Genomic DNA, 26800 nt, shown 5'->3' on the forward strand with positions numbered 1-26800 from the left:
AATGGGATCCCTCAGGGGACCATCTTAGGCCCCATCATTCATAGGTTTACATTAATGAATTTTCAGATGTAGGTCTACAGATGTACACTGATGACACTGAGCCCATTTACACTAATACTCTGAACATTACCTGATTTCTGGAGTTATCAGATTATTAGTGACCGTGTAAACAGTAATCTGATGTGTTTTATCAGATAACAGCAGTAATCTGATGATGAGAAATCATATTAACACATCTAGATTTCTCCTTAATATTGCGATGTTTTCATGCATGTGTACAGGTTAATCTGATTTATTTTGTGAACTGGCGTCATCCTCCAAATATGGCCGACTCGCTGTTGGTGAAATCACGTTCCCATTCCTGACTGCGTTGTTCCTGTTATTCAGTAACTTTTCTGTCCTTGAGATTTTTCCACATTTTCTCAAAAATTAAGCACATATTTATAACAAATAGCATAAATGATTAATTCAGGCCGTCTTCATCACTGGGAAATTATTCGTTCTGTATTTTACACTTTTAATGTCTTCGGTAAGTTTAACCTGTTCCTTCCCGCCTACTTTGTTTTAATTTTCTCCTATTTACTAAGTTCCAAAACTTAAAACTGAAGAACCACAAGGTCAAAATTAATCACACCTCATTTGAAAGGTAATAACCTTTAGTTTCAGAATGTCAAAGTTTTAGATTGTGGCTAAAATACAACCTGAACTATATCAGGTTAAATTTAGCTGAAACCGGTTTTGTCGTCCTTTTTTTCCCCACCTGTTTTAGAATAGGACTATAATTAATGATGGAATGGACCAGTCCTGTGACCTCATGACAACAAACAGGTGTCACCATCCAAGTGATTCTTTAATGATTATGTTTTGTTGCTCAGGAATACTGTAAAATAAACTTTGTGACTCAATTGTGGGGAGTCTAAGCTTTCTAACAATGTATAACATGTTTCTATTGACAAAAGTTTTATTGTAAAAACTGGCGACAAAATGACGGTGGGAATGGAGAGGTTAAATCTGCTACAAGAAATGAAAACCATGACAGGATAAAAAAAAAAAAAACTCTAAATTTTATTAACTTTGAACACTGTTCACCTCTGGTCTGGTGAATTTATTATTATTATTTTTTAACATTTTCTTTGTGTTCTATCGTCCTAAACTCTCTTCCACCCTGTTACTGTGTAAGAAGTGTTTTTTCCTGCAGAATTCACCAGTAGAAATTTAATTAAAGTTCATTGTTTGTCAGTTTGATCTTATTCTGTCACACTGTTGTTAACATCAGTGGAGAACATTCTATCTGACATCATTATGGAAGTTTTCACTAAATGTCGATCACACTGTTCTACAGCCTTTTATAAATGATCTGCCTCAGAGAATAAACGTGTTAAATCTTATATACTTTAATAAGATGAAGTGGAAAACAAATGACTAAAGTACTGGTTATCTGACGTTTTCAGTTGTTATTACACATATATAATGGTTTATGCCCATTTATCCAAAACAGTTGTATATGTTCCAGTATAAAGAGCCTGTAAAGTGAATGTATTTTAATGTAATGTTGAAACCCATTCTCTCATTAATTCTCACTATTTCACATTTTGACCCAAATTTTGACTCAAACTTGATCGTGTTTCACTACTTTTATTATGGAGGGTTTTTTTTTTACATGTAGACCAGTGTAATCAGTACTGGTGTCCCACAGGGCTGTGTGTTGGCACCATTGCAGTTTTCTCTTTATTTAAATGATTTTAAAATATACTTTTATTCTGGAGGGTTTTTTTACATGTAGACCAGTGTTATTCAAAGATCTTCATCTGGTTTAACTGGTCGTTTATTGTTGTAACAGGGTGGATCAGGCCTTCTTTTTATAAGTATTATTGTTTTGTTTTTTTTAATCTCTCTGATTAAAACCATGTGATTACTTCCTCAACATGAAGCCAACATGTGACTGAATAACAGGAACAACCTCATCACATGATGATTTGTGGCTGTTTTGGTTCCATAACTGCATGTTAATTGTTCATGTGTCATGAACAGCACAATCATCTGCTTGATCTGTGTTTCATGAAGCAGCTCTGATTTACCACAACAGACAATCGAACATTTCTAAACATGTGACATGCAGTTGTACTTTTTGGTGCTGTTGATCTGTGTTAAGAGTAATTTATTACTGTACATCCTGGTCAAATCTCAGTTTACAGTCGGCAGCGGATCACAGTTTCATTTAGTAAGTCAGCGATTTTATATATGGTCACTTTTATATATAATAAAGGTGCCAAATCATATTTGTGAATCTAAATGTTTTACTACTGGACTTTATGTCCTTTTATGCTGTTTGTCACTATTGTTCATTCATTTTATCATGTACATTGTAAGGACTGAAGACCAAAGACATTCTCTTGGAGTGAAAAAGTGAAAATATGAGCATTGCCTTAACTGTGTCTTTTCTTAAATGTCTGATCAAACAGCTTTGGTTGAAGATCTGGTTTTGGAATCAGTGTTTCCTCTATGTGCTATTTAAGTTACATTACATGGACAAAAGTATGTGGACATGTTGAATTCAGGTGCTTGTTTTCTAACAGTCATAATATAGTTTTATATTATGGGATAAATATCATTGCATTGATTTGTTTGGTTTAAATTATCTTTGCTTCTAAAATGCCTCAGAGATGGTTTTGACTTAATTTCTTTCAACTCTGATTTAGTTTTTTTTATCCATCACTGTGAATTTAAATGTTGTACCTCTAAATTTCTAAAATATTTTTCATTCTCTGACTGTAAATAATAATTTTCTACCACAACTAATCATCTACTTTGTTCACATTTCACTGAGGAAGAAAAATCTACCATTAAACTTTAAGAAAATATTGATTTTCTTTCTTTCTTTTTTTTTTTTTTAAATCTCAAATCGTCATGAACAGGACATCTTACAGCTGTAGACATGATGTGTCCCAACAGTTTTGTTCATATAGTTTATAAACATCAATATTTCCTTAAAATTTAATGTTACATTTTTCTTCCTCAGTGAGATGTGAACAAAGTAGATGGTTAGTTGTGGTAGAAAATTGTTATTTACAGTCGGAGCATGAAAAACATTTTAGAAATTTAGAGGGAAAACATTTAAAATCATAGTCATGAACTAAAAAAACACAAGGGAAATGAATTAAAAACAGTCTCTTAGGCATTTTCGAAGCAAATATAATAATTTAAACCAAACTAACCAGTGCTACATTAACTAAATTGTGCCATTAGTCATTATTGTTTTGTATCCCAGACCCCTGTTAGAAAACAAACACCTGAATTCGTGTCCACATACTTTTGTCCATGTAGTGTATGTACATTTGTTTTTCTTCGGTGTAATTTTACACTTGAAAGTTGTAATCCAGTCCACGTTGTGTTTACAGGCTTTGATCGGTTCTGTACCAGGTCTCATCTCCTCGTGTTCTGTTCTGTAGACTTCCAGCTGTAGCTGTTGCAGGACATTGGAACTTTCCTTAGTCATTAAAAATGGTTTCTTTTTTGGACACAATCATCCCATTCATACCAACATACAGATGTCCCCATGTTTTAAATGACCGCATTGACATTTTGCTCATGCTATCTTTTCCAATTTCCTGAATAATCTTCATTCATTGAACTGTTTGCTTTAAAAGGAGAAATAGGTTTTCAAGACGAGACTGGCATCAGAGCAACAGAGGAAAGAAATTAAAGACCTTAGGTAAGAAAAATACTGTTGTAGTCATGGTCTTTGTTGTAACACTGAACATTAGATTAATATAGAAGAAGAATCAGCCTCTGGTGTTCAGATGTTAAAACAGGTTCCACATACAGGCTGATGTCCTCTCAAGTGGGTTAGATCAGTAAAATAATAACCTAGTAATAATGACAACGCTACATTTTCTCCTTTGTTTTAGTAAAATTATTATGAAAATTAACATTTACAAACTATCCTTTCACAAAAAAACGAATCTCTAAGTGCAATTTTAACACTATTATACTTGAGCTTATGATTTACACATAATATAACACAATAACCTATAAATAATGTAAACTCCAAACTTTTATGTTTTTAAAGGGGGAAAAAAATTACACATGAGATTGTGACACATCTACAAACTATCTTTTAAAAAATGTGAATAACACGAACAACCTGAAATTTCTTAAGAAAAATAAGTGTAATTTTAACACTATTATGTCTCCGTTTATCATTTACATTTTAACTTACAGATCACAGTGGATCTACAAACACACAAAACATTTAATAACAGGCAGAATATTGGTACAATTGCATTTATTTAAGACATTTCAGGTCATTTGTATTTGTGTTATTTACATTTGTTGTGAAATTTTAAATTTGTAAAGAAAAACTTAAGAATTGTCATTTTTCTATTGTTATAGTGTTTTGACACACTTCAGATCATATTTGTCTGAATGTGGAACTGGAACTAAAATGAGTTTAACACCCCTGGTCTATACTTTTACTTTTACATCCAAACACAGCTGAATTAACCCTTTCATGCACAAATTATGAGAACCTTTAATCAAGATTTTTTCCTTAGTGTTTTTATTCCTCTTTAGGCATGAAAACAACAATGTGATTGAAAATTTTACTATGAAAAATAAATTAATTTAAAAAAGGTAAAATTAATTAATTAATTAATTATATATTATGTAATAATAATAATAATAATAAAAAAAATTCTTAGGAACCTGTTTTTCATGGAGTTGCAAAAATGTCCACTCAGCTGGACACCATGCATTTAATTTTTGAAGCGAAGAAACATGCATTTACTGATAATTGCGTGAAACTATAACTGTTACACTCAGGGGAAATCTACATAATGTTACCAATTCATGTCAGAAACGATATGTAATGTCTTAAATCTTTAATAAAGATATGTGTAAAAAAACAAACAAAAAAAAAACAAACAAAATCCATGAATATACAAGAGAACAGCTGTAGAATAAGTGTCCACTGTAATGACCAGTATACATGAAAGGGTTAAATGCACTTTAGTGGAATGTAGGAATATCACTTTGACAAATTATGTGGAGATTACACACATCTCTGAAGCAGTTTTACTAAAGCCCATGTAACTGCACATTCTGACACAGTGTCATAGGAGTGTTAAGAAAAAAATCAAGTCCCAAAGACCTAAAGAAAATAGTGAAAACCGAGGAGTTAAAAGCAGAAACAAGCACGAGAACAATGTGAACAGCTGAGAACCTCCATGTTCTTAGACGTATATTTATTTATTTTCTATATATCCAACTCCTTGGCCTTCAGTGTGTTGGTAAACAGCCTAAAATGTGCTTCAGTATATATGTATATATGTGTGTGTGTTTAATGAAGGCGTCTCCCATGTTGAGGTGTAACCCCAGAAATGAAAAGGCGTCCTGTTAACGTCACCGCAACTGAACAGACCGATTCATTTAGACACCCCCTCTCCCCCCCAACGCACAGACCAACACGTGTACATGCTCACACACACACACTTTAATGTCTGTAAACTCAAACCAACGTCCATGTTTTTTACGTCACATTCACCTATGACTGACGATCCAACAGCTCTTTAGAATCATTTGTACAGTTTCGTGTTTGTGTTGGAATGTGTTGTGAAACAGGATTTAAGGGCCACTGATGTCATTTCCTGCTCAAGCCCAGGTTTTCAGCGTCACATCGGCAATAAGTCACCATGGTAACGTCCCCTACAAACATGACCTTCATCAGAAAACAGAGACTGAAACTTATAAAAGCACAGGTCGTGTCAAACTGTCAAACTAGAACTGACCCTGAATCAGTTAAACACAAATGACTGGGACGGACCCATCCAGTCTGAATAGAACCAGGACCAGTTAAGAGTATAATTAAAAATACAGTGTGTTGTTTTTTTATGAGAAATACAGTTCTACTCCTCTCTGTGTGTTAGTTAACCCATAAAAAAGACCCAGAGCTACTTTTGTGTCAGTTCCCAAATCAATTTTTCTCTCTATTTAACCGTTTTTAAGTGATTTATCACCATTTATTCTAATATTATCCTCTGTATTTTGCATTTTTTTCTGTTAAAATCAGGTATTTTCTTGCATTTAATTTAATGATCACATAGATGTTTATAGAAGATTAAAGATTGAGGAAAAAAAAAGACATAAAACCACTGTTTATATGGAAGGAAGGTGTGATTTTACAGTGATAGAATCTACAAGTGCCACTAAACTACTATTCCATGTGAGATTTATTCAGAATATGACTTTACTTCAAACTCTACTACATGGAAATTACAAGAAAGACATTTTTTTTTTAGCAAAATATGACTATGAAAAGACAACAAACTGCATTTCACATCAGTTTTACTTGTGAATCAATTTTGTAGAAGATGACAGTGTTTCCACGGTAACTACAGAGCATTTGAATGTCCAAATGGGTCATATTTGATGACCATGAAAACACAACAAACTGTATTTTACACCAGTTATTTACTTGTATTGATAGGATTAGTGCATCCACAGGTATTAAACAGTTCAGATCAGTAGATGGTTTAGGTTGTCAGTCGCTGTTTGGGTCTTAATGGGTTAATCTACCACCATCGCTGCCCCTTTTAGATGATCCTACTCATAAATAGTGTCCGAAAATATGAGAAAACAGGAGTCAGTTGATAACAGCTTTTGCAAATCCACATTTTCTGGTGTGATAGGATTTTTCCCAGTTAATCAGCCTGAAAAAGCCTGGTTTTGTTGAACTTGCTTTGTGATTCAGGCCCCAGTTCCAACATGATCCCATGGGCTGAAGTTAAAGGCCCAGTACTGGTCCAGGTCCCTCACACCTTCCTGGGTACGTTAGTGATGATGGGTTTGGGTCGTGTCTTGAAGATCAGTTTCTTCTTGATGAGGGCGGACACAGAGTAAGAGGTGGTGGAGGGTCCTTGCTGATCCGTTTCCATGGGAACCTGAGTGGCACCGTCATCGTTGTCATGGCTGTCGGCGGTGTCCTGTGAGTGGCCGGGATGCTTTGTGAGGACAGCGAATGGTTTCTCCAGTTTGACCTGCTTCCCATATAGAATGTGATGTCCAACAATGAGCACTGGCACCCCCTGGTGGAAACAAGAAGAACAGCTGAGTGGGGCAGCACCATATGGGAGTGTAATATTTTTTCTGTGATCTACAGTCCTGTGCAAAGGTATTATTCCACCTTTATCTTTGTTGTTTCAGGGTTGGAATTACCATATATATTTATTTTGGATTTCTTTTCTTCAGGTACTAAAAGAAAATTCAGAAAAGCCTTAAAATACACATAAAAAACTGAATTAAATGTGTTGTAAAGGTTAAAGTCACTATTTAGTTTGACCTCTGACCCCATGACAAAAAACAGCACAAACCACTAGAAACATCTGACATGTGATGAATAAAACCTGGTATGAAACATCAGAAAATCAAAGCAATAAATCTCATATTGTCTGAACAAAAGGGTTAAAGGCATGTTAAGTGCAAAGGGCGGTCACACGAAATACGACCACTATGGTTTATAGAAGCTGTAATTAACCTGAAACTACTTTTTCCTGCTGTTCATACTTCACATGTATCAGACTGGATCTAATACAGAGACAAATGCATATGTGTGAACATTAGAACTTTACTAAACCAACAAACTCAAAAAAGTGAAAAAGACTCAAACACGGTGAGCTGTTGACAGACTTCTCTTGTCAATCAGTTGGATTAAAATTGTATGTTTTCTTTATTTATCATGCAGTTTTAGTAGGATGTCTTTGCGTTAACTTGCCTTACACAATATTTGAAAGTCTGAGTAACAAATGCAGAACATTACGCTTGCTGCATTTATTAAAGCACCATGTGTAAAGTTCAGGGTTGATGTCTACAGCTCACCTCTTTGGTGTACATCAGGTCTCCCATTACGTTTCCTGCCAGACCAGAGTTGTGTCGGGACACCATCTCTCCCTGCAGCTCCACGAGCAGCCACTCTGGAGGACTACTGCCATCCACACTGCTTCTGCACCAGCAAACACACAACAGCAAGTCAAAGAACAAGCAAAATACACATTTCTATGCAATGGGCCATATCCACACACACTTATTTGATTTCACTTCATGCACTGAAATTTAAAGAATTAAAATCCTGAAAATTATTGAACATTTGTAGTTTGAAGCAGACCTGAAGTGGGTTAAGAGGTTTATGCAAATATATATATATATATATTGATACATGTTAATTTTATAGAGAGGCTGTGAAAAGTGTCAGTAGTGTACAATAGACCTGTCATAATGTCATATATTGTTTTATATTGGAATAACTATCATTGCATTGGTTAGTTTGGTTTAAATTGTTATCTTTGCTTCCAAAATGCCTCAGAGATGGTTTTAACCTCATTTCTCTCAATACTGATTTTGTTTTCTCCATGACCATGATTTTAAATGTTCTACCTCCAAATTTCTAAAATATTTTTCATGTTCTGACTGTAAATAATAACTTTCTACCACTACTAACCATCTGCTTTGCTCACATCTCACTGAGGAAGACAAATCTGACTCTAAACTCTAAGGAAATACTATGTTTATATGTCAAATCAACATGAACAGGACATCTTACAGCTGGAGACATGATGTGTCCCAATATTTTTGTCCATATAGTTCATAAATATCAATATTTCCTGAAAGTTTAATGGGATATTTTTCTTCCTCAGTGAGATGTGAATTAAGTAGATGGTTTGTTATGGTAGAATGTTAGAGAAACTGACATTAGATTGAAAACATATCAGAAAAGAAACGTTCATGCCATAAACTGTAACACAGACCTAATGATCAGCAAATCTAAAAATAAAAATGACAAAAACGGTCTGAGGGGACTCTGAGGATTAAACGTCTGAAAAACACTTAATACTTGAAATGATTGCCTTTACATTATACTTTTGCCCAGACGCAAGCTTCGTTCTGGTTATGACTAGATTAACCCAACAATACCAATAACTTAAACCTAACACAGGTAAACTAATACCTAGCATAAACTCGAAGGCTAAATCATAACATTTCCAGGCATATATAGCGTTAATTTCTACTTCTTACCTTATGACTATTTGAACCATTGTTGTCTCCGACAGCTTTACGCTAAACGAAACTAGTCAAAATTATTTTCACTTTACATCAAAATAGTTATAAAACCCCACATCAGCTCTAACAAAATTACCATCAAGTACAACGGTAGCTATACTCGTTCATAGTTGGCTATTATTTCCCGCCGGCAGGACGCACTGCCGACGTCATGACGTATTTCCGCTTAGAGTCGCCGTTTGTGTGTTTCATTTCCGGGTCATAGGTCCTCAACGTGGCTACTGATGTTTGCAGGTGTGCGGAGCGGCGAAGTTAAATGTGAAGAAAGTTGAATATCCGTGAAATAAAACAGGTACATGTGAGTTTAAGTTGAAAGTTGGTGTTCAAAGATACTGTTTGTGTTTTAAATGTCATTAAAACCAGGCAGTTCTCAGGACTTAGTGACACACGCTGGGTTTACAGGTTGTTTTTTCCCAGTTTAGCTAGCATAAGCCTGTGTTTCCCTTCGTAGCTACAATGGGAGAGTTTAAAGTGCACCGGGTTCGGTTCTTCGACTATATGCCCAGTGCCATCCGGGCCATGGCGTTCAACAGCCGCAGTGAACGGCTGGCTTTGGCCCGGGCCGACGGAGCAGTGGAGGTCTTCAACTTCTCAGACAACTACTACCAAGAAAAGGTAAGAACACAGCAGTAGTCCCACCTGGTCAGACAGGACAACAATGAGAGGACACGGTTAAATGGAAATAAGTTACAGTACGTACACGGTTACATTTGTGTGAACATAAACTATATGGACGAAAGTATGTGGACACATTGAATTCAGGTGTTTCATTTCTAACAGGGGTCTGGGATACAAAACAATAATGACTAATGACTAATGTCATAATATAGTTTCATATTGGGATAAATATCATTGCATTGGTTAGTTTGGTTTAAACTGTTATCTTCGCTTCCAAAATGCCTTAGAGATGGTTTTGACTTAATTTCTCTCAATACTGATTTTTTTTTTTTTTTTTTTTTTATCCATGACTATGATTTTGAATGTTTTACCTCTGAATTTCAACAATGACTATAAATAATAATTTTCTACCACAACTAACCATTTCCTTTCTTCACATCTCACTGAGGAAGAAAAATCTACCATTAAACTTAAAGGAAATATTGATGTTTATAAACTATATGGACATAAATATTGGGACACATCATGGCTCCAGCTATAAGATGTCCTGTTCATGATGATTTGAGATTAAAAAAAAATCGATCGATGTACCTACATTTGTCATTATTGTTTTGTATCCCAGACCCCTAAATTTAAATAAAATATCTGTCATGCTGACTGTAACTAATAGCTTTTTATCATAACTAACCATCTACTTTCCTCACATCTCACTGAGGAAGAAATATCTGCAATTAAACTCTAAGGAAGTACGATGTTTGATAGATGTTTTTATCTCAAATCGTCATGAACAGGACATTTTACAGCTGTAGACATAATGTGTCCCGATATTTGTGTCCATATGGTTTAGAAACATCAATATTTCCTTAAAGTTTAATGGGAGATTTTTCTTCCTCAGTGAGATGTGAATTAAGTAGATGGTTAGTTATGGTAGAAATCAAGCACAATTGTCAAAAGTTATGGAGAAGTCATAGCACCTCATTGTGTGTAATGTTGTAAGTGTTGACATGTTTTCAGTTTGTTGAATAAGAGTGTTAGATTTAATGTTGTGTTAAACCGTGCACTTTGTTTTTGGTGTCCTGTTCTGTCTGGTACATACTTTTCTTTATACTCTGTATATTATTTTTGTCTTCTCAAGGCTTTTGTGTTGTTTTTTGTCTTTTACATACTTTTCATGTAATTGTGTTTTTACAGAGTTCTCATCTTTTTGTAACGTTATTACCTTTGCGTTGATATTGTTACATGTTTTATGACATTGTTTTAACCCTTTAACTATCCCACTTTGTGTCATTTATGTTGTTTAGTCTTGCTCCTTAGTTTTGTGGTAGTGTTGCGTCTTTTCCACTACTTTTATTGTGCTACATCATTAATCTGAATTTATTTATTTATTTTTTTTTTAGACTCAGATGAAATGAGTCTTAAATCGACTTTGTTAAAGTGTTAAAAGCCCTAAACTGACTGTGCTGAAACCTGCAGAAACTCTTTTCTCCTCACTGTCTGTAAAGCTGTTTCTGAAAATACAAAGTGACTGGAGAATTTGAAGTGAATGTGAACATAACCAATATTTGCGGACTTGAACGATTTATTGGAATAAATCAAAATGAGTCTATTCTCTGTATTCACTGCTACATCTGAATATAAAATGCTAAAAGTCAAGTAAAACCTCGGTGTGCTTGGATGTGCAGGTGGTTCCGGGTCAGGATGGCAGAGCCGTCGAGGCGCTGTGCTGGGTGGGACAGCGTCTGTTCAGCGCTGGTCTGAACGGAGAGATCACAGAGTACGACCTGGAGAACCTGAGGCCCAAGTACACCATGGACGCCTATGGAGGACCAATCTGGACCATCAGCAGCAACACGCAAGGAACCCTGTTGGCGGTCAGTACGGATCTGTTAATTATGAAGTTCAAGATGATGATTAATTGTCAAATAAGTAAATTATTATTATATCCCCTGGAGTTTCAAGATATAATGGTTTTACCCCAACCGCTGCCAGATCTCCTTGGTGTTTTGTCAATAACAAGGACAGATTTGGTTGGATTTCTTCTCCCTTGATAACCAACATAGTGGATCCCTAGTGGAAGACCCGTATCGATTTCAGCTTCTCCATGAGTATTATAAGTCATCCAAATGGGGGCGCTTTAGTTGAAAATCAGTTTTTTGGACAGAAATCAAGCAGTATTAGGCCGATTGAAATAAAGTTTGGTCCATATTGATCATTTTACAAATGTCCATTTTCTTTCTATCATCCAGAGTTCATATGAGGTCATTTTCATTCAGTAGGTGGAGTTTTGTGGGGAAAAATTGGTTCTGTGACCATTATTCTGCCACTATCGAGTCAATGTAGCTCAAATTTTAGTTCATATTGATTGTCTAACAGTTCTTTCTTCATGCCACTACCTTGAGTTTACATGATGCCATATTTTGACACCAGGTGGTGTTTTTTTTCCAAATGGTTGGAGGATGTTTGATAATGTTCTGAAAATATCAAATGGACAGTTATGGGTATTTCTATACAATGTCACATTTCATATTAAATCTATCCATAATCTGCTTTCTGAATAACAGTTAAGTTGGTATCTTTTGTACATTGTGTCGTTTATTTGCTTTATTATATAGTAGAGGATTGGGGGGATTTAGGGGATATACCTTTGCTGTCGGCCCTTGACAGTGTAAGCCTCATTGACTTCTGTTCTTCTGGTCATTTTATGCCTATAGTGTTGTCTAAGCCTAAAAGTTATTAATATACATCACTACTGAAGAAGAGGGAAACACTGGAGCATCTTAAAAATCACGTCTATTTGTTTTTTAGCTTTTGACATGAATGTGGCATAAATATCCAAAGACTGATTGTGAAATTTCCAAAGATGTTATTTACAGAGGCAGGTGCTGCAATGTCAAAATGTAGAAAATGATGTGGATGCAGAGATGAAGACTGACGTTTCTGTTCAACCCAGCTGTTTTGACTTATTTTTAAGCAACACATATTTTCACTTATGAAGCACATTAAATATGGAATAAATGGACAGATGTACGTTATTGATCCCAAACTGGGAAATTTTAGTGCAGCAGCAGCAGCATGACAAACAGTAAAAATAGAATACAAGAGCAAACACACTTTACATAATACATTAGAAGTATTTGTTATGACCTGGCTCAAAGGCCACAACAAAGAAGGGGAACACACCATAATGAAGTTTAACACAAGAGTATTTTATTAAATCAAAATAAGCCAAATTAAACCAAATTAGACCAAATTAAACCAAATTAGAAAAAAGCAAACTAAAGTATTCTACAGAATGTAAATGAGTCATCAGTAATGTCAGTAGTGTAAGTGTGCATGAGTGGACGTATGCTGATGTGGGTGTTGAAAAGTGCAAAACAGAACAAACATCAAAACAACATAACCAACCCAAAAGCTGACCAGGACCTGTGAGGGCAGAGACTAGAGAGCAGAGAGCACAGCAGCAGCCAGCCAGATCCCCCCAAATGAAAGAGCTATAGGCAGCCTATTTGAAGGCAGGAACTCTGGGCGCCACAGGTGTTCCTAATCTTCACATCAGGTGCCTGTTAAGAGACAAGCTGGAGACATGCATAGCTCCCCCAAGAGGACCCCAGGGGCCGTAACACCCCCCCCCCCCCCCCCCCCCCCCCCCCCCCTTAAGACAGTGTCCCAAGGGGATCACTGCAACCTGTTATCCTCACAAAACCTCAGCAAACGTTAACAAATTATTTATAACATTTTACAAATACATTAATGACCAAGGTTGTCACAGGAAAACTCATACTTACACCACAACTATTAATTTATTGGGGCTCGAGAGAGTGCGTCAGCCACAATATTGTCCTTACCTTTAATGTGTCTAACATCTAAACTGTAAGACTGGAGAAAGAGAGCCCATCTCATCAATCGACGGTTTGGATTACTCAGAGTACACAGAAAGGTCAGAGGGTTATGGTCGGTGTAGACCACAATAGGGCTACCAGAACTGATAGAAAATCTGGACAAACAGGATCAAGCTGTAATGTGCAAAGTAAAAGGTATTTTTTTCAGTAAGATGGAGGTCCATACATATCAGTAAAGAACTGTGCAAATATCTACGGCCACCATTAGATTTGCTGCTTGTAATGACCACACATCTGCATTTCTCAGTCTCTGTATTAAAATACAACCAAGACATGTCATTACCCTCAGAGCATTATTGTCAGCTTTAGATATCTGCGTAACTTTACTCTTCTAACACTGCTGCTTCATTTAGCCTCATTACTATGAAGCGAACAACATCTGACATATGTACAGTCGTGGAAAGAAAATATTAGACCATCAAAAACAATGGTTATGCAATCAAGTACAAACTCCTGTGTGTATCATGTGACTAAAACAGACAGAAAAGAAAACATGGAATGTCTAAAAGCACTGTTTTCGTCAGTACGATGACATAGATATTGACGTAAGAACTGAAGTGATTTTGGTTATTATTAAGAAAACATGTTAAATGTATAGATATCAGCTCTGAAATTAAACTACTGTGAGCTATTTTTGTTGGTATCATTATATTTGTCCAAACAAATATACTTTCAGTTGTACCAGGCATTCAAATGAACAAGAAATTGAAGAAAACAAGGGTGGACTAATCATTTTTTCTGCAACTGTACAACACTAAAAGCAAAATCTTAAGGAAAAAAGGCCTCTGCAAAAGAGTGTCCAGTATTTAGTGTGACCTCGTGTTTGTCTTTTTCTCCATCAGGTTGGATGTGAAGACGGGACGGTGAAGATTTTTGAAATGCTAGAAACAGGGATTCAGTTTCAGAGGAACCTTGACAGACAAAAAGGTAAAGAATGAGGCGACTGGTGGTCAGTGTTAAAATAATACCAGTATTGTGTCAGTGAAATGAGACCAAATGCACATGTTCCCTCCTGTGTTCACATTTCTATGGGTGTAATATTGTCCATTCACAGTTTTTGATTGAATTATTTTTTAGTTTCTTTGAGGTCTGACCAGTGTGTGTTTGTTCATGTTGGACGGCCTCTGTCACTGTGGTCAGTGTTTACTGATGTTCTCCGTGTTCTTCCAGGTCGTGTCATTTCTCTGTCATGGCATCCTTCTGGTTCACTGATCGCTGCTGGTATGATGGACATGATCCGAATCTTTGACGCTGAGACGGGTGAGCACGCACGATCTGATGTCATTTAACCCTTTCATGCATAGTGGTCACTCCAGTGGACAGTTATTCTTCAGCTGTTCTCGTGTATATTCATGATTTGTATTGTTTTAGTTCACATTGGCCAACAAGGTGCATCATCCCATACACGGACATTCAGACCATTACTGTAACTTTACTGTTCTTGATAAACCTGATCTTCACTAACATGTTTGAGTGTAAATCAATTGCTTGTTGTTATTATTAGACTGTAATTAACATTTTTTTCTTAAACAAAAAGTTTTTCTGTTTTTTTGCATATTATCTCCAGTATGTTAAAATGTGACATAACATCAGATTAGCAGCATTTAAAAAAAAAATATATAGTTTTCACACAGTACTTCAGTAAATACATGTTTTGTTTTTTTTTGCTTTGAAAATTAAACCCATGGTGTCCAGCTGAGTAGACATTTTTACAATTCCATGAGAAACAGGTTCATAAACATTTTTTGAACCGCATTGTTTTTTTTCATGCCTAAAGAGGAATAAAAATGCTAAAAAAAAACCAAAAACAAAAAAACATCTTGATTAAGGTTCTCATAGTTCATGCATGAAATGTAGCTGTCGGATACATCTTTTTTTTCTATTTTATTTAGCAGTTTTCAGTTATGTAAAACACAAAAACACTCAGATGTGTAATTAACTAGCCAGTCCTTATTCGAAAGAAAGAAAGAGAGGCAGAGGACAGTCATAGGTACACAGATATAATCCTTAGTCCAATTTAACCTCTTCCAAGTATGTGAGAAACTGAGTCCAAGCACTTGAAAAAGTGTTGACAGCACAGGTCCTCAAAGACCTGAGTTTTTCCATCTGTATTAATGACCACATATCATTGACCCACGCTTGAAGAGGAGGAGGATTTGGGACTGTCGGATACCTCTTAAGTACAACAGATAAATAAAAACTGTGTAGTATTTTTTGCAGTAATTTCTTTTCTGCTACTTTTTATTATACTAGCACAGAGCAACACAAAAGAATAAATAGAAAGATAACCCAGGAAATCAAAGGTTTTGGCTTTAATTAAATAATGGTCTTGCTTTGAAATGGCATAATACAACTGTTTTTTCAGATAATTTTTATTTTATGGAATGTCCTTTGCAGTGGACACCTTTTCTTTTTTCCCAGACTCTTGATGCCTATATCCCTGTGGTATCCCATGATGCTCTGATCATGAGCTGTTCTGTCTGATTTCAGGTCATGCCACTCACAGGCTGTTGGTGGAGAAAGGCCTCGGGACGTCCAACAGCAGAGAGGTGGTGGTGTGGGGCGTGGTCTTCCTGTCTGACAACACCATCATCAGCGGAGACTCAGCGGGGAAGGTTCAGATCTGGGACGGACTCACCGGGACGCTGCTGCACACTCACCTCATCACCAAGTGGGACGTCCTGGCCTTGGCGGTGTCCCAGGTGGGTTTAGGACCAGGAAAAGAACAGACACACCTCCATGCACTAATCCTCTGGAGTCAGTGCAATAACAGTACAACATTTATTTAAGGTCAAGTTCATTTTTATAACACATTTACAACAATGCAAAAAAAAGTGGCCGAAGTATACAGATATATACAGGTGAAATTACAAGATATGATAAATTAGTAAAAATACAAAGATAAAGATAAGATCTACTAAAACTGATAAAACATGCACAATAATGGGATAAATAGGCTCTAAAAACAAACCAGAAGATCAAACAAATGTCACACTCATGTATTGAAAGCCAGTGCAAATAGTTGTCTTTAAAAAGAGATTCAAACACAAATGCACTATGTTTATAGACTTTCATAGATATTCACACGGTTAATATTGATAATATTCATAGATACGGGTCAAAACATGGTATTCGAAATCTCTGACGGGACATTTTAGAGACAATTTGACAGATTAGTGTTGCTAAATAACCCACATTTGTACTTTTAAATTTAATTTTGCTTTAGTTGAACCATAAAGGATTATCCAAAACAAACAGCTACTTATATTGAAATTAATGTTGGAATGGCTGTTATGTTCTGTACCCAAAGTAACAAAGGAAAAGACCAGAGTGGACCGGCAAACTAAACATAAGGACGGTGCACTGGACAGGCCAACCCTGTACAGGGCCGTAGAAGCTGCCAGCGCACTGCTACCCTATCAAATAAAGCAAACTTCAAAATAAGCCCTAACGAAAGAAAAAGCGAAAACAGGACGTCCGGACCCACCTGGTCAAACAAAAGGATAAGCTAACAAAAACCCCGGTGACGTCGAGCAACCTGCGTGAAGGAGTGGAGCGGATGCGCGCCTCAATGTGCGTGCTCCGGACGCCGGCATCACTGGAGCAGGTGGAGAGAGCAGGAGGCGAGAGAGAGAGCGAGAGCCCAGCGCTGGTCCAATTTATAAGCTCAGCCGGCGGGAAAACCAATTGGCCATCTATTAAAAAAACACACTAAATACATAATATTTTCCCAAAAATGTTATCAAGGCAAAAAAAATAACCGAGAGCAATATTCACCCAAAAGTGTCAAGTAAGAATTATAACAAAAAACCCACAAAAGACAAAGGGGGAAAAATAAAAGTGCGTCAGAACATAACAATGGCACTCGATTAAAGTTAGCTCTCTGACAGGACATTACTGTGTTCTGACCCATTCACATACTATTAATACTGGTAATATTCTTAATATTATGTCTATTCATATTTTAGTTCTATTCTTATTTCACTTTTTGTTAAATTTTATATTCTATTTTCTTATGTTACTACTTTGTTGTAATTTTAGATTTGCTCTACTCTTATTTATACTTGTATATATACTCATATTTGCACTGAGGGGAGTAACACTTCTAATTTCATTGCACATACAATAATAATATATCCTATTATAAAGGTCACATGATCTTTGACTCTGCGCTGATGTTTTCAGGATGAGACCAGTCTAATCGCTGGGACGTCAGAGGGCACCGTGGTCCAGTTCCAGTTTCTGTCCTCCACCATGGGCCAGCAGGACAAGGACTGGGTCCGAACCAGGACCTTTAAAAACCACTCACATGACGTTCGGGCTCTGGTCCACACCGACACCGCCGTGGTGTCTGGAGGTCAGTGCTGAACCTGCTCTACATGGATCAAATGTGTTCATAAATTGTTGCATCGCTTCAAAACTGGTAAACTTGTCATTTCAGTTATGTGTTCATGTGATCGTTTTATTTCTATTGGTTGCAGGTATGGACACTCAGCTGGTAGTTCGCCCTCTACTGGATAAAGTGGATAAAAACACACAGGAGTCCAGTCTACGCAAGATCACTTTCCCACATGTGAGTAAACGGTAAAACAAAGAAACACCAGTCGCTTTTCCATTGATCCTCAAATTGTGCAAATATAACCAGCACATAGAAATTTACCTAATGGACAAACAACAATTTCACCAAAAGTCTCATTTTTTGATTAAAAGTTTTTGCGCTGGCAAGAGGTGGTTTTTCGGGTATAACACAAATAGTATATCACGCAAAACTGCAATGGAAAGACCTTTTTTTTGCAACTAGAGTCAGGTGAATTAAAAAAAATGGATGTTGATGTACATTACAACAAGTGAAGAAGAGGAAACATGTTGCGGTATGTGTGGACACACCAGGAAACCCACTCATTTTTAATTTAGGAGATAGAGGAGTAATATATAATAATGAATATATCTGTAAATCAACACCATATTTATGTTCGTCACTGTGATTATAGAATGACTTCTTGTGTCACCTCGCGATAATAAACAAATCCTTGCATTTGTGATTTAATGGAAAAACCGACATTACGCACTCCTGTTTTTCGACATTTAGTAAATATCGGTAAAGTTTTGCAGAGATGTCCAATGGAAAAGCGACTACTGAAGTCCTTTTTGGTGCCTCGTACTTGTGCTGAACATGGAGAACTCGTCACCACTGACTCATCTCTGTCATTTATGTAGAAAAGCCTGGTTTGTTGCGCTAAAAAAGCAGGAATGCTGCTCTTCCAGTTTCCTGATCATCTGGAGGTTTGGAGGCTCGGGGACAGTGATGGAAACGGTGAGAAAAAGACGCATTTACTGATGTGAACATGAAGGACAGAAGAGACAAATGGTTCAATGAACAGCTTCTGAAGGACACCTGTCTGAGTTATTGTATTCTTATAAGTGTATGTGTTTGATCAGGAAAGCCTGGTGATACTCTACCTGTGAACAGGAAACCAGAGAAACTGATCCAGCTCAACAGGAAGGTGAGTGTGAGGCTGCATAACATTGTGTTCTTTGTTGGATGTAGAAGCTTCAGCTCTGTTTGGATTTTTGGAAAATAACATTTTAACTCGGGTGTCAAACATGTGGACCAAAACTGGACCACCAAAGGCTCCAGTTCAGCCCATGGGATGAATCTGTTAAATGCAAAAAATTACACTGAACATATTAAGAGTTAAGGGTGTTGAAATCATTTTAGTTCAGGTTCCACATACAGAACAATATGATCTAAAGTAATATAATAGCATAACCTATAAATAATGACAACTCCAAATGTTTTAGTGTAAATAAACAAAACAAACCTCAAAACCCCAAAAACATTAAATTATGAAAATATTTACATTACACATTTCAGGTTCTTAATTAAAATTAAGTGTAATTTTAATAATTTTCTGCCAGTTAATAAATATTTTGTGCTTTTGTAGATCTGATCTGTAATGCACTTGTATAAATGATGTTGAGGCATAATATTGTTAAAATTGTGCTTATTTTTCTTCAAAAGTGTCTTTTTTTTAAGGTTATTCATTTTTTTGTTTGCATAGTTTGTAAATGTAAATATTTTCTTTTTTTTTGCACTAAACAGAAAAATTTTCATGTCATACGAAAAAATTGAGTTTGACAAAAATGTTTGTGCACATGTAAAATAGATGAAAGTTTGTTTCTTTAAATCTCATAAAGTTTCGTTCTGGCCATTTAACAGTTTTTCCCAATGATAAAAATTTTGTCCTTTTTATTTTTTTTACTAAAAAACACTGTTTTAAGCATTTATTTCACATAATAATAATAATTAATGGCCAGATATTGAAAGTTAAATTCTTCCTGAAAAAGGTGCAAAAGAATTGGCAAAAAAGACATTTTCTGACACTTTTATTAAAAAAAACAAAGAAATGTAGGCAGCCAGTTATAATGGTAGTCCTGATAGGGTTAAGGGTTTTGGGTGCTTGAATGTAACCTGGTTTTCCGTTGCAGGGTGAGGAACACATCTGCTGCAGCGCTCTGTCTCCATGTGGAGGTTGGTTGGCGTATTCCACCGTGTCCAGCGTCCGACTGTACAGGTTACAACACGACAACAACAACATTAGCATCAACAAGGTGAGTTACACCAGCAACATACCTGTTTACATGACCATAAAAGTCCAATAACTGTTAGAAATCAGATAATTATAATAATCAGATCTGATGTGTTTATATGCATTTAAGAAATAATATTTTAACACCCTGGTTTAGACGTTTTCGACCATTATCGGATTTATTTCAGAGTACGTATGCATGTAATAGAATCAAATTGTTTGACTACTCGCATCTGTTTTCTACACATGTGCAGATATAAAAGAACAAAAATAAATTAGATTAACACACTTGGATTGACCCTGAATACTCCAGTGTGTTCATGCATGTACACAGGTTAATCTGATTTTAGTTCTTTTATATCTGCACATGTGGAAAAACAAGTACATTTATTTAATCAGGAGAAAAATCCCACTGAGATTCAGAACCTCTTTTATAAGGGAGTCCTGGCCAGGATAGGCAGTAGCAAAAACAGCACAGTAACAAGATTATAGCTAAAATACAAATAACTGACACATTAAACAATAACTAGTTAAAAAAAAAAGCAAATTAGGAAAAACAAGTGCAAGTTATGGAGCCTCAAGAACTCAGTTTCCAGTCTTTGTGCAGCTGATTGCATTCATAAGGTGCAGAGAATTAAATAGTAGAAAATGGAACTGATGTAGTCAAATGTTAAACTGCAGACAGTAATCAGAAGGTTGATTCTACCATCATTACGCATGTTCGTACTCTGGGGAAAAAAAAAAATCTGAAACGTCTAAACCAGGGTTTTTTTTTCCCGATATTTCTGAGGCACATGTAAACACATCACATCTGACAATTACAATTATCTGATTACTCCTAGTTTTTGGATTTTTATGGTCATGTAACCAGGCTTAATATCCTATAAAAGTTCACTGTGAAGCTCTGGATATAATACTAAGATGATAAAACTCTCTCTCCTACGTCCAGGTGTCCAAATTACCAAAGATCCTCCACTCAGCCCACCAGCTGTGCTTCTCCTCAGACTCTTCTAAACTCTTCGCTTCCTCCACTAACTCATCGGTCATCATACTGTCCCTGAACCAGTCAGAGTGCAAATACCTCCACACCCTCAAACCCAAATCAGGTTAGTCGTATTCATTCACTGCTCACGGACTTTCAGAAATGAAGAGAACCAGACACAGGATTAGAGTCAGAGGGATTTTAGATGATTTTATTTTATGGAATGTCCTTTGCAGTGGACAGCTTTTTTTCAACCTCTGGTTTAATTTGAAAAAAGTAAAATTACATTGTGAAAATACATAATTACTCTTGTGTTATGTAATTATCTATTAAACATGCATCATTAAGTAGCAGTTTGGTCGGTATATTGAAATGCTACAGTATCAGGTTTGTTCATACATTTTGTTTTTAATGTTTGTGTGTCCAGATTCCAGACAGCCGATCCACCTCCTGTTCCCCAGTGAAGACGGTAAATGGCTCGCTACAGCCAACACTGACTGTGAGGTCCATGTCTACAACCTCAACAAGCTAAAGGTCCGTTGACTTTTCATTATGTTTAACCCTTAAACCTTAGGAATCCAAAAACGCATCATCTATACTTCACTGTAGTAATATCAGAATGTTTTTTCTTACAGTTTTAGTTTTTTTTTTTTTTTTACTTTTACATTGTTGTGCATTTCATCTTGAGCCATGAATGAAAATATACCAAATACTCAATTGTCATATTTTAACCCTTTAAAGCTGCGTATGACTTGTCACCGATTTTTCATCAAATCTGTAAAACCCCAGTCATAGCCTAAGTATCATGAATCTGTAAGTCTTTCCATGAATACGCACTTGAATCTCTTCCCTCACACAGTGAACAATTTGGAAGTGTACTCCACCATAAACAATTCATGTGTTTACAAACAGAGCCGGTAGGTCACTCGGGCATTTTTGGAAAATTGTCGCAACTTGCACTGTGGGAAGTGGTGTTCCATGCAGCTGCATTATGACCGCAGCGGCAACAAACATGAAAACTGCTTCTTGCTACTGCGGCTGTGTGGAGCTCCACTCCCCACGTTGTGACAATTTTCCAAAAATGCTCAAGTGACCAACCGGCTCTGTTTGTAAACAAATGGTTTATTTATGGTGGAGTACACTTCCAAATTGTTCACCGTGAGGGAAGAGGTTCAGGTACGTAATCACAGAAAGACTTGGGCTACGACTTGGGTTTTACAGATTTGATGAAAAATTGGTGATGAAAAGTCATACGCAGCTTTAAATGTCATTTGTAATGTTAACAAACCATATTTTTTGATACAACAAAAAAATAAATCACAAAAAAATTTCAGTACAGTACATAAAAATTGGATTAGTAATTATTTTTTCATCCTGGCATATGTCAATAATTAACACCAACAATGGTTAATATACTTTTTTTTGCTAGGTTAAATGCTAAAATGTAGGAATTTAACATTGTTTATAAGGATTAAAAAAAAAATAAAAAAATCACAAAAAATGAACAACTTTTAAATTCTGACCTTTTATAACAGTGTAAACTGTGTATACTCTGCTCACCTGTGGAAATGTGTGTAGCTTCACTGCACAGTTCCGGTGTACAGCTCCTGTCCCACCGCCATCGCCATCCACCCCACCAGCAGTAACCTGGTCACAGTCCACGCTGACCAGCAGGTAAGCATGAACTTCCGCCGTCACAGCTGAGTCTGTCACATGATACATCCTGTTCAGGTGTGTTCTGTGGATGTTTGTGCTGCAGATGTTTGAATACTCCCTGGTGCAGAAGGAATACACAGACTGGAGCAGGAAGCTGCAGAAACAAGGCCTCCACCCTCTGTGGCTGCAGAGGGACACGCCCATCACCCACGTGACCTTCAACCCCAAAAACCCCGCCCACATCATCCTGCACGACACGTTCATGTTCTGCATCGTGGACCAGACTCTGGTACGTATAGTTTCCAACATCTGAAAGAAAGAGAACATGAGTTAATAACAAATAAACTAGGCTGTGGAGTCATCAGAAGGTGGCGCTGTTGGCCACAAAACACATGGATGTAGAGGAGGCGGAGCTTTCAGTTGCATCGAAATTTGTAATACACTATATGGACAAAAGTACGTAGATGTCAGGGTAGAGACTGCGATCTGGTAGGATCGGCGATTCTACCCGTAGAAACTCCGATCAGAGTCTCTACTGGTAGAAACTCCAATCCGAACCCTAACCCTTCTACTTGCAGGATCGGAGTTTCTACCAGTAGAGACTCTGATCGGAGTTTCTGCCGGTAGAGACTACGATCGGAGTCTCTGCTGGTAGAATCGCCGATCCTACCAGATCGCAGTCTCTACCCTTACATAGACATGTTGAATTCAGGTGTTTCTTTTCTAACAGGGGTCTGGGATACAAAACAATAATGACTAATGTCAGAATATAGTTTCATATTGAGATAAATATCACATTGGTTAGTTTGGTTTAAATTATTATCTTTGCAAAATGCCTCAGATGGTTTTGACTTAATTTCTCGCAACACTGATTTTTTTTTTTCAAATCCATGACTATGATTTTTAAATGTTCTACCTCTAAATTTCTGTAAACAACTTTGTACCACAATTAACCATCTACATTCTTCACATCTCACTGAGGAAGAAAAATCCATCATTAAACTTTAAGGAAATATTGATGTTTATAAACTATATGGGCATAAATATTGGGACACATGTCTACAGCTGTAAGATGTCCTGTTCATGATGATCTGACATAGAAACATCAATATTTCTTTAAAGTTTAACGTTAGATTTTTCTTCCTCAGTGAGATGTGAAGAAAGTAGATGGTTAGTTGTGGTAGAAAATTATTATTTACAGTCAGAGCACGAAAAGTATTTTAGAAATTTAGAGGAAGAACATTTGAAATCATAGTCATGGATCTAAAAAAAAAAAAAATCAGTGTTGACAGAAATGAAGTCAAAACGATCTGAGGCATTTTGGAAGCAAAGATAACAATTTAAACCAAACTAACCAATGCAATAATATTTATCCCAATATAAAACTATATGATGACAGTCATTATTGTTTTGTATCTTAGACCCCTGTTAGAAAAGAAACACCTGAATTCAACATGTCCACATACTTTTGTCCATTTAGTGTATATTTACATGATAGTTTTGTCAGGGATAAGGGACACTGAATCCTGCCTTTTGTGTTCAATACGCAGCCCCTTCCAGAAGCTAAGGCCATGTTCCATAATCAGATGATGCTGAGGAGTCTCCCTGAAGCCGAGAGGATCGGACAGAGTCACGCCTTCAAGATATGCAAGACCTTCCAGGTAACGTCAAGAGCACCTGTCAGTCATTGAGCCCGTTTACATTCACACTAATACACCGATCATTATCAGATTATTATTGATCATGTAAACATTATACACAAAACAGCTGTTCTCTGATAACAGATCAGATTAACACACCTGGATTTCTCCCCAGTATGACATCTTCCTGCATGTATACAGGTTAATCTGATTTATTTAGTTCTGTTACATCTGTAAAAATAATTAAAATCATAGATAACTGAAATTACATAGTCATGTGACTTGAAGACAATAACAGGAAGTTTGATTCTATCCACTAATGGAAAAAAGCATCTGAACCAGGGTTTTTCAATTATATATCAGAAGTGCATGTAAATGCATCAGATCTGATTAGTAATAGTTATCAGAGTTTTAAAGTCACGTAAACTGACTCTCTGAACTCGTTTACATGACATTAAAAAAAATAAACAAGACATAACTGTAATAACCAGATCTGATGTGTTTACATGCACCTAATAAATACAATAACTGAAAAACTCTTTTCAGGCCATTATGGGATTTCTTTTCAAGTGCGTATGTAATGATGGCAGAATAAAACTTATTGTTTTCCCCTCACACTTAACTACGTCACCTCTGTTTTCTACAATTTTAATTGTTTGCACATGTGCAGGTGTGAAAGAACTAAATAAATCAGACTAACTTGTATAAGTGCAGGAAGACACTATTGGGGAGAAATCCGGGTGTGTTAATCTGATTTGTCATAATTAAATTACTGCTGTTATCGTATTATGCTGTTTACATGATCAATAATGATCAGAGTTTTAGTGTGGATGTAAACAGGCTCATTGAGTTGAATCCTGTTGTAAATCCTGTCCTTGCTTTCTGTGTGTGTGTGTGTGTGTGTGTGTGTGTGTGTGTGTGTGTGTGTGTGTGTGTGTGTGTGTGTGTGTGTGTGTGTGTGTACATGTATTCATACCCTAACTGTGGTCCTACAGCATCTCCTGTGTGTGCGTTTACTGGAGGACCATTCTGTGGTGGTGGTGGAGCGCCCTCTGCTGGACATCCAGTCTCAGCTGCCTGCACCTGTACGGCAGAAGAAATTCGCCACATAAACAGACTGAACATGTTTTGTGTCTGCAAGCATTTTCAATAAAGTATTATGTTTTGATAAAATAAACCATTTATTGCCAGACTCACGTGTGGTTTGTAGCAACAGTGAACCAAAGAAATGTTTCTGTAACTGTCACAGTAAAACAGAAATTATCTTTAACTTTCAAAATACAGAATATTTAGAGCAAACATTAATTCTTTTAATGTTATAATCCGTTCTGGTCTGAACTGTAGATCTATTCTGATGTAAATATTCATAGAATCATTTCAGAACATGTTAAATGTTACAAATGTGCAGAAAGTCCAGCTCAGTTTAGTTTTTTTTAATAGAGCTATTATATAATTATATTAAGTCACTTCACAAATTCAGGGCAAGGCCTTTAAAATATATATTGTTATAATAATGTTAGCCTCATAACATAATTGCCTCAGTCATACACTATATGGACAAAAGTATGTGGACACGTTGAATTCAGGTGTTTCTTTTCTAACGGGTCTGGGATACAAAACAATAATGACACATGTCATAGTTTTATATTGGGATAAATATCATTACATTCATTAGTTTGGTTTAAATTGTTATCTTTGCTTCCAAAATGCCTCAGATGGTTTTGACTTAATTTCTCTCAACACTGATATTCAAAAATATTTTTCATGCTCTGACTGTAAATAATCATTTCCTACCATAACTAACCCTCTACTTTCATCACATCTCACTGAGGAAGAAAAATCTACCATTACACTTTAAGGAAATATTGATGTTTATAAAGTAAATGGACTAAAGTATCGGGACACATGTCTACAGCTGTAAGATCATGAAGTTCATGGTGGTTAGAGATAAAAACATCAATATTAATAATCAATGATATTTCTCCCAATATAAAACTATATTCTGACATTTGTCATTATTGTTTTGTATCCCAGACCCCTGTTAGAAAAGAAATACCAGAATTCAATGTGTCCACGTACTTTTATAGTCTATGACTTAGACAATTATGCTACGAGGCTAACGATATCTGAAATTAAACAATGCAAAATAGTGTCACATTGATTTGAATCTTAATTTTGTGTTTTCCTTTTACACAAGTGACATTTCCACCACAAACAGATACAAGTTCACTAGGATTTATTAATATCTGAACTGAAAACATATTGATTTGACCCCTTTTTAAAAAAAAAAAAAAAGTAAATGTT

At 36.2% G+C, this 26800-nt stretch overlaps 2 protein-coding genes and 1 long non-coding RNA gene across 5 annotated transcripts; 1 reads left to right on the plus strand and 2 right to left on the minus strand.

The window, feature by feature from the left end:
* Window positions 1–2: 2 nt before the first annotated feature.
* LOC115421471 (uncharacterized) lies at window positions 3–21919 on the minus strand. The gene is made up of 3 exons (XR_003935684.1): window positions 21907–21919; window positions 5908–5913; window positions 3–111 (listed from the first exon to the last, which is right to left on the minus strand). It is a non-coding gene; the product is annotated as an uncharacterized LOC115421471 (long non-coding RNA).
* chtf8 (CTF8, chromosome transmission fidelity factor 8 homolog (S. cerevisiae)) lies at window positions 6695–9254 on the minus strand. Its single transcript, XM_030137370.1, has 3 exons — window positions 9067–9254; window positions 7873–7996; window positions 6695–7082 (listed from the first exon to the last, which is right to left on the minus strand). Exons 1-3 carry the CDS (start codon window positions 9084–9086, stop codon window positions 6810–6812), a joined length of 417 nt encoding a protein of 138 aa, XP_029993230.1. The 5' UTR covers window positions 9087–9254; the 3' UTR covers window positions 6695–6809.
* On the plus strand, window positions 9282–25676 carry utp4 (UTP4 small subunit processome component). 3 transcript variants are annotated; one of them, XM_030137334.1, is made up of 17 exons: window positions 9282–9403; window positions 9563–9726; window positions 11412–11600; window positions 14471–14555; window positions 14799–14888; window positions 16119–16330; window positions 17814–17985; window positions 18110–18201; window positions 18846–18942; window positions 19068–19132; window positions 20118–20240; window positions 21168–21324; window positions 21628–21734; window positions 22779–22874; window positions 22960–23145; window positions 24407–24517; window positions 25492–25676. In XM_030137334.1, exons 2-17 carry the CDS (start codon window positions 9568–9570, stop codon window positions 25606–25608), a joined length of 2058 nt encoding a protein of 685 aa, XP_029993194.1. In that variant the 5' UTR covers window positions 9282–9403; window positions 9563–9567; the 3' UTR covers window positions 25609–25676. The 3 variants fall into 3 exon arrangements, with proteins under 3 accessions (XP_029993194.1, XP_029993196.1, XP_029993195.1); XM_030137336.1 differs by having other exon boundaries at window positions 9321–9426; XM_030137335.1 differs by having other exon boundaries at window positions 9321–9409.
* Window positions 25677–26800: the final 1124 nt, after the last annotated feature.

Source organism: Sphaeramia orbicularis, chromosome 6, assembly GCF_902148855.1.
Source record: "Sphaeramia orbicularis chromosome 6, fSphaOr1.1, whole genome shotgun sequence".
Lineage (NCBI taxonomy): Eukaryota > Metazoa > Chordata > Actinopteri > Kurtiformes > Apogonidae > Sphaeramia > Sphaeramia orbicularis.

Bases quoted from the DNA above. Each gene is read 5' to 3' on its own strand.
- chtf8 (XM_030137370.1), bottom strand. From the start codon at position 9,086: ATGGTTCAAATAGTCATAAG. The intron at 7,997-9,066 runs GTAAGAAGTAGA...TTGCTGGTGCAG, and splicing joins ATGGTTCAAATAGTCATAAG to AAGCAGTGTGGATGGCAGTA. The intron at 7,083-7,872 runs GTGAGCTGTAGA...TGTTTCCACCAG, and splicing joins ACCTGATGTACACCAAAGAG to GGGGTGCCAGTGCTCATTGT.
- utp4 (XM_030137334.1), top strand. From the start codon at position 9,568: ATGGGAGAGTTTAAAGTGCACCGGGTTCGGTTCTTCGACTATATGCCC. The intron at 21,735-22,778 runs GTCCGTTGACTT...AAATGTGTGTAG, and splicing joins ACAACCTCAACAAGCTAAAG to CTTCACTGCACAGTTCCGGT. The intron at 24,518-25,491 runs GTAACGTCAAGA...GTGGTCCTACAG, and splicing joins AGATATGCAAGACCTTCCAG to CATCTCCTGTGTGTGCGTTT.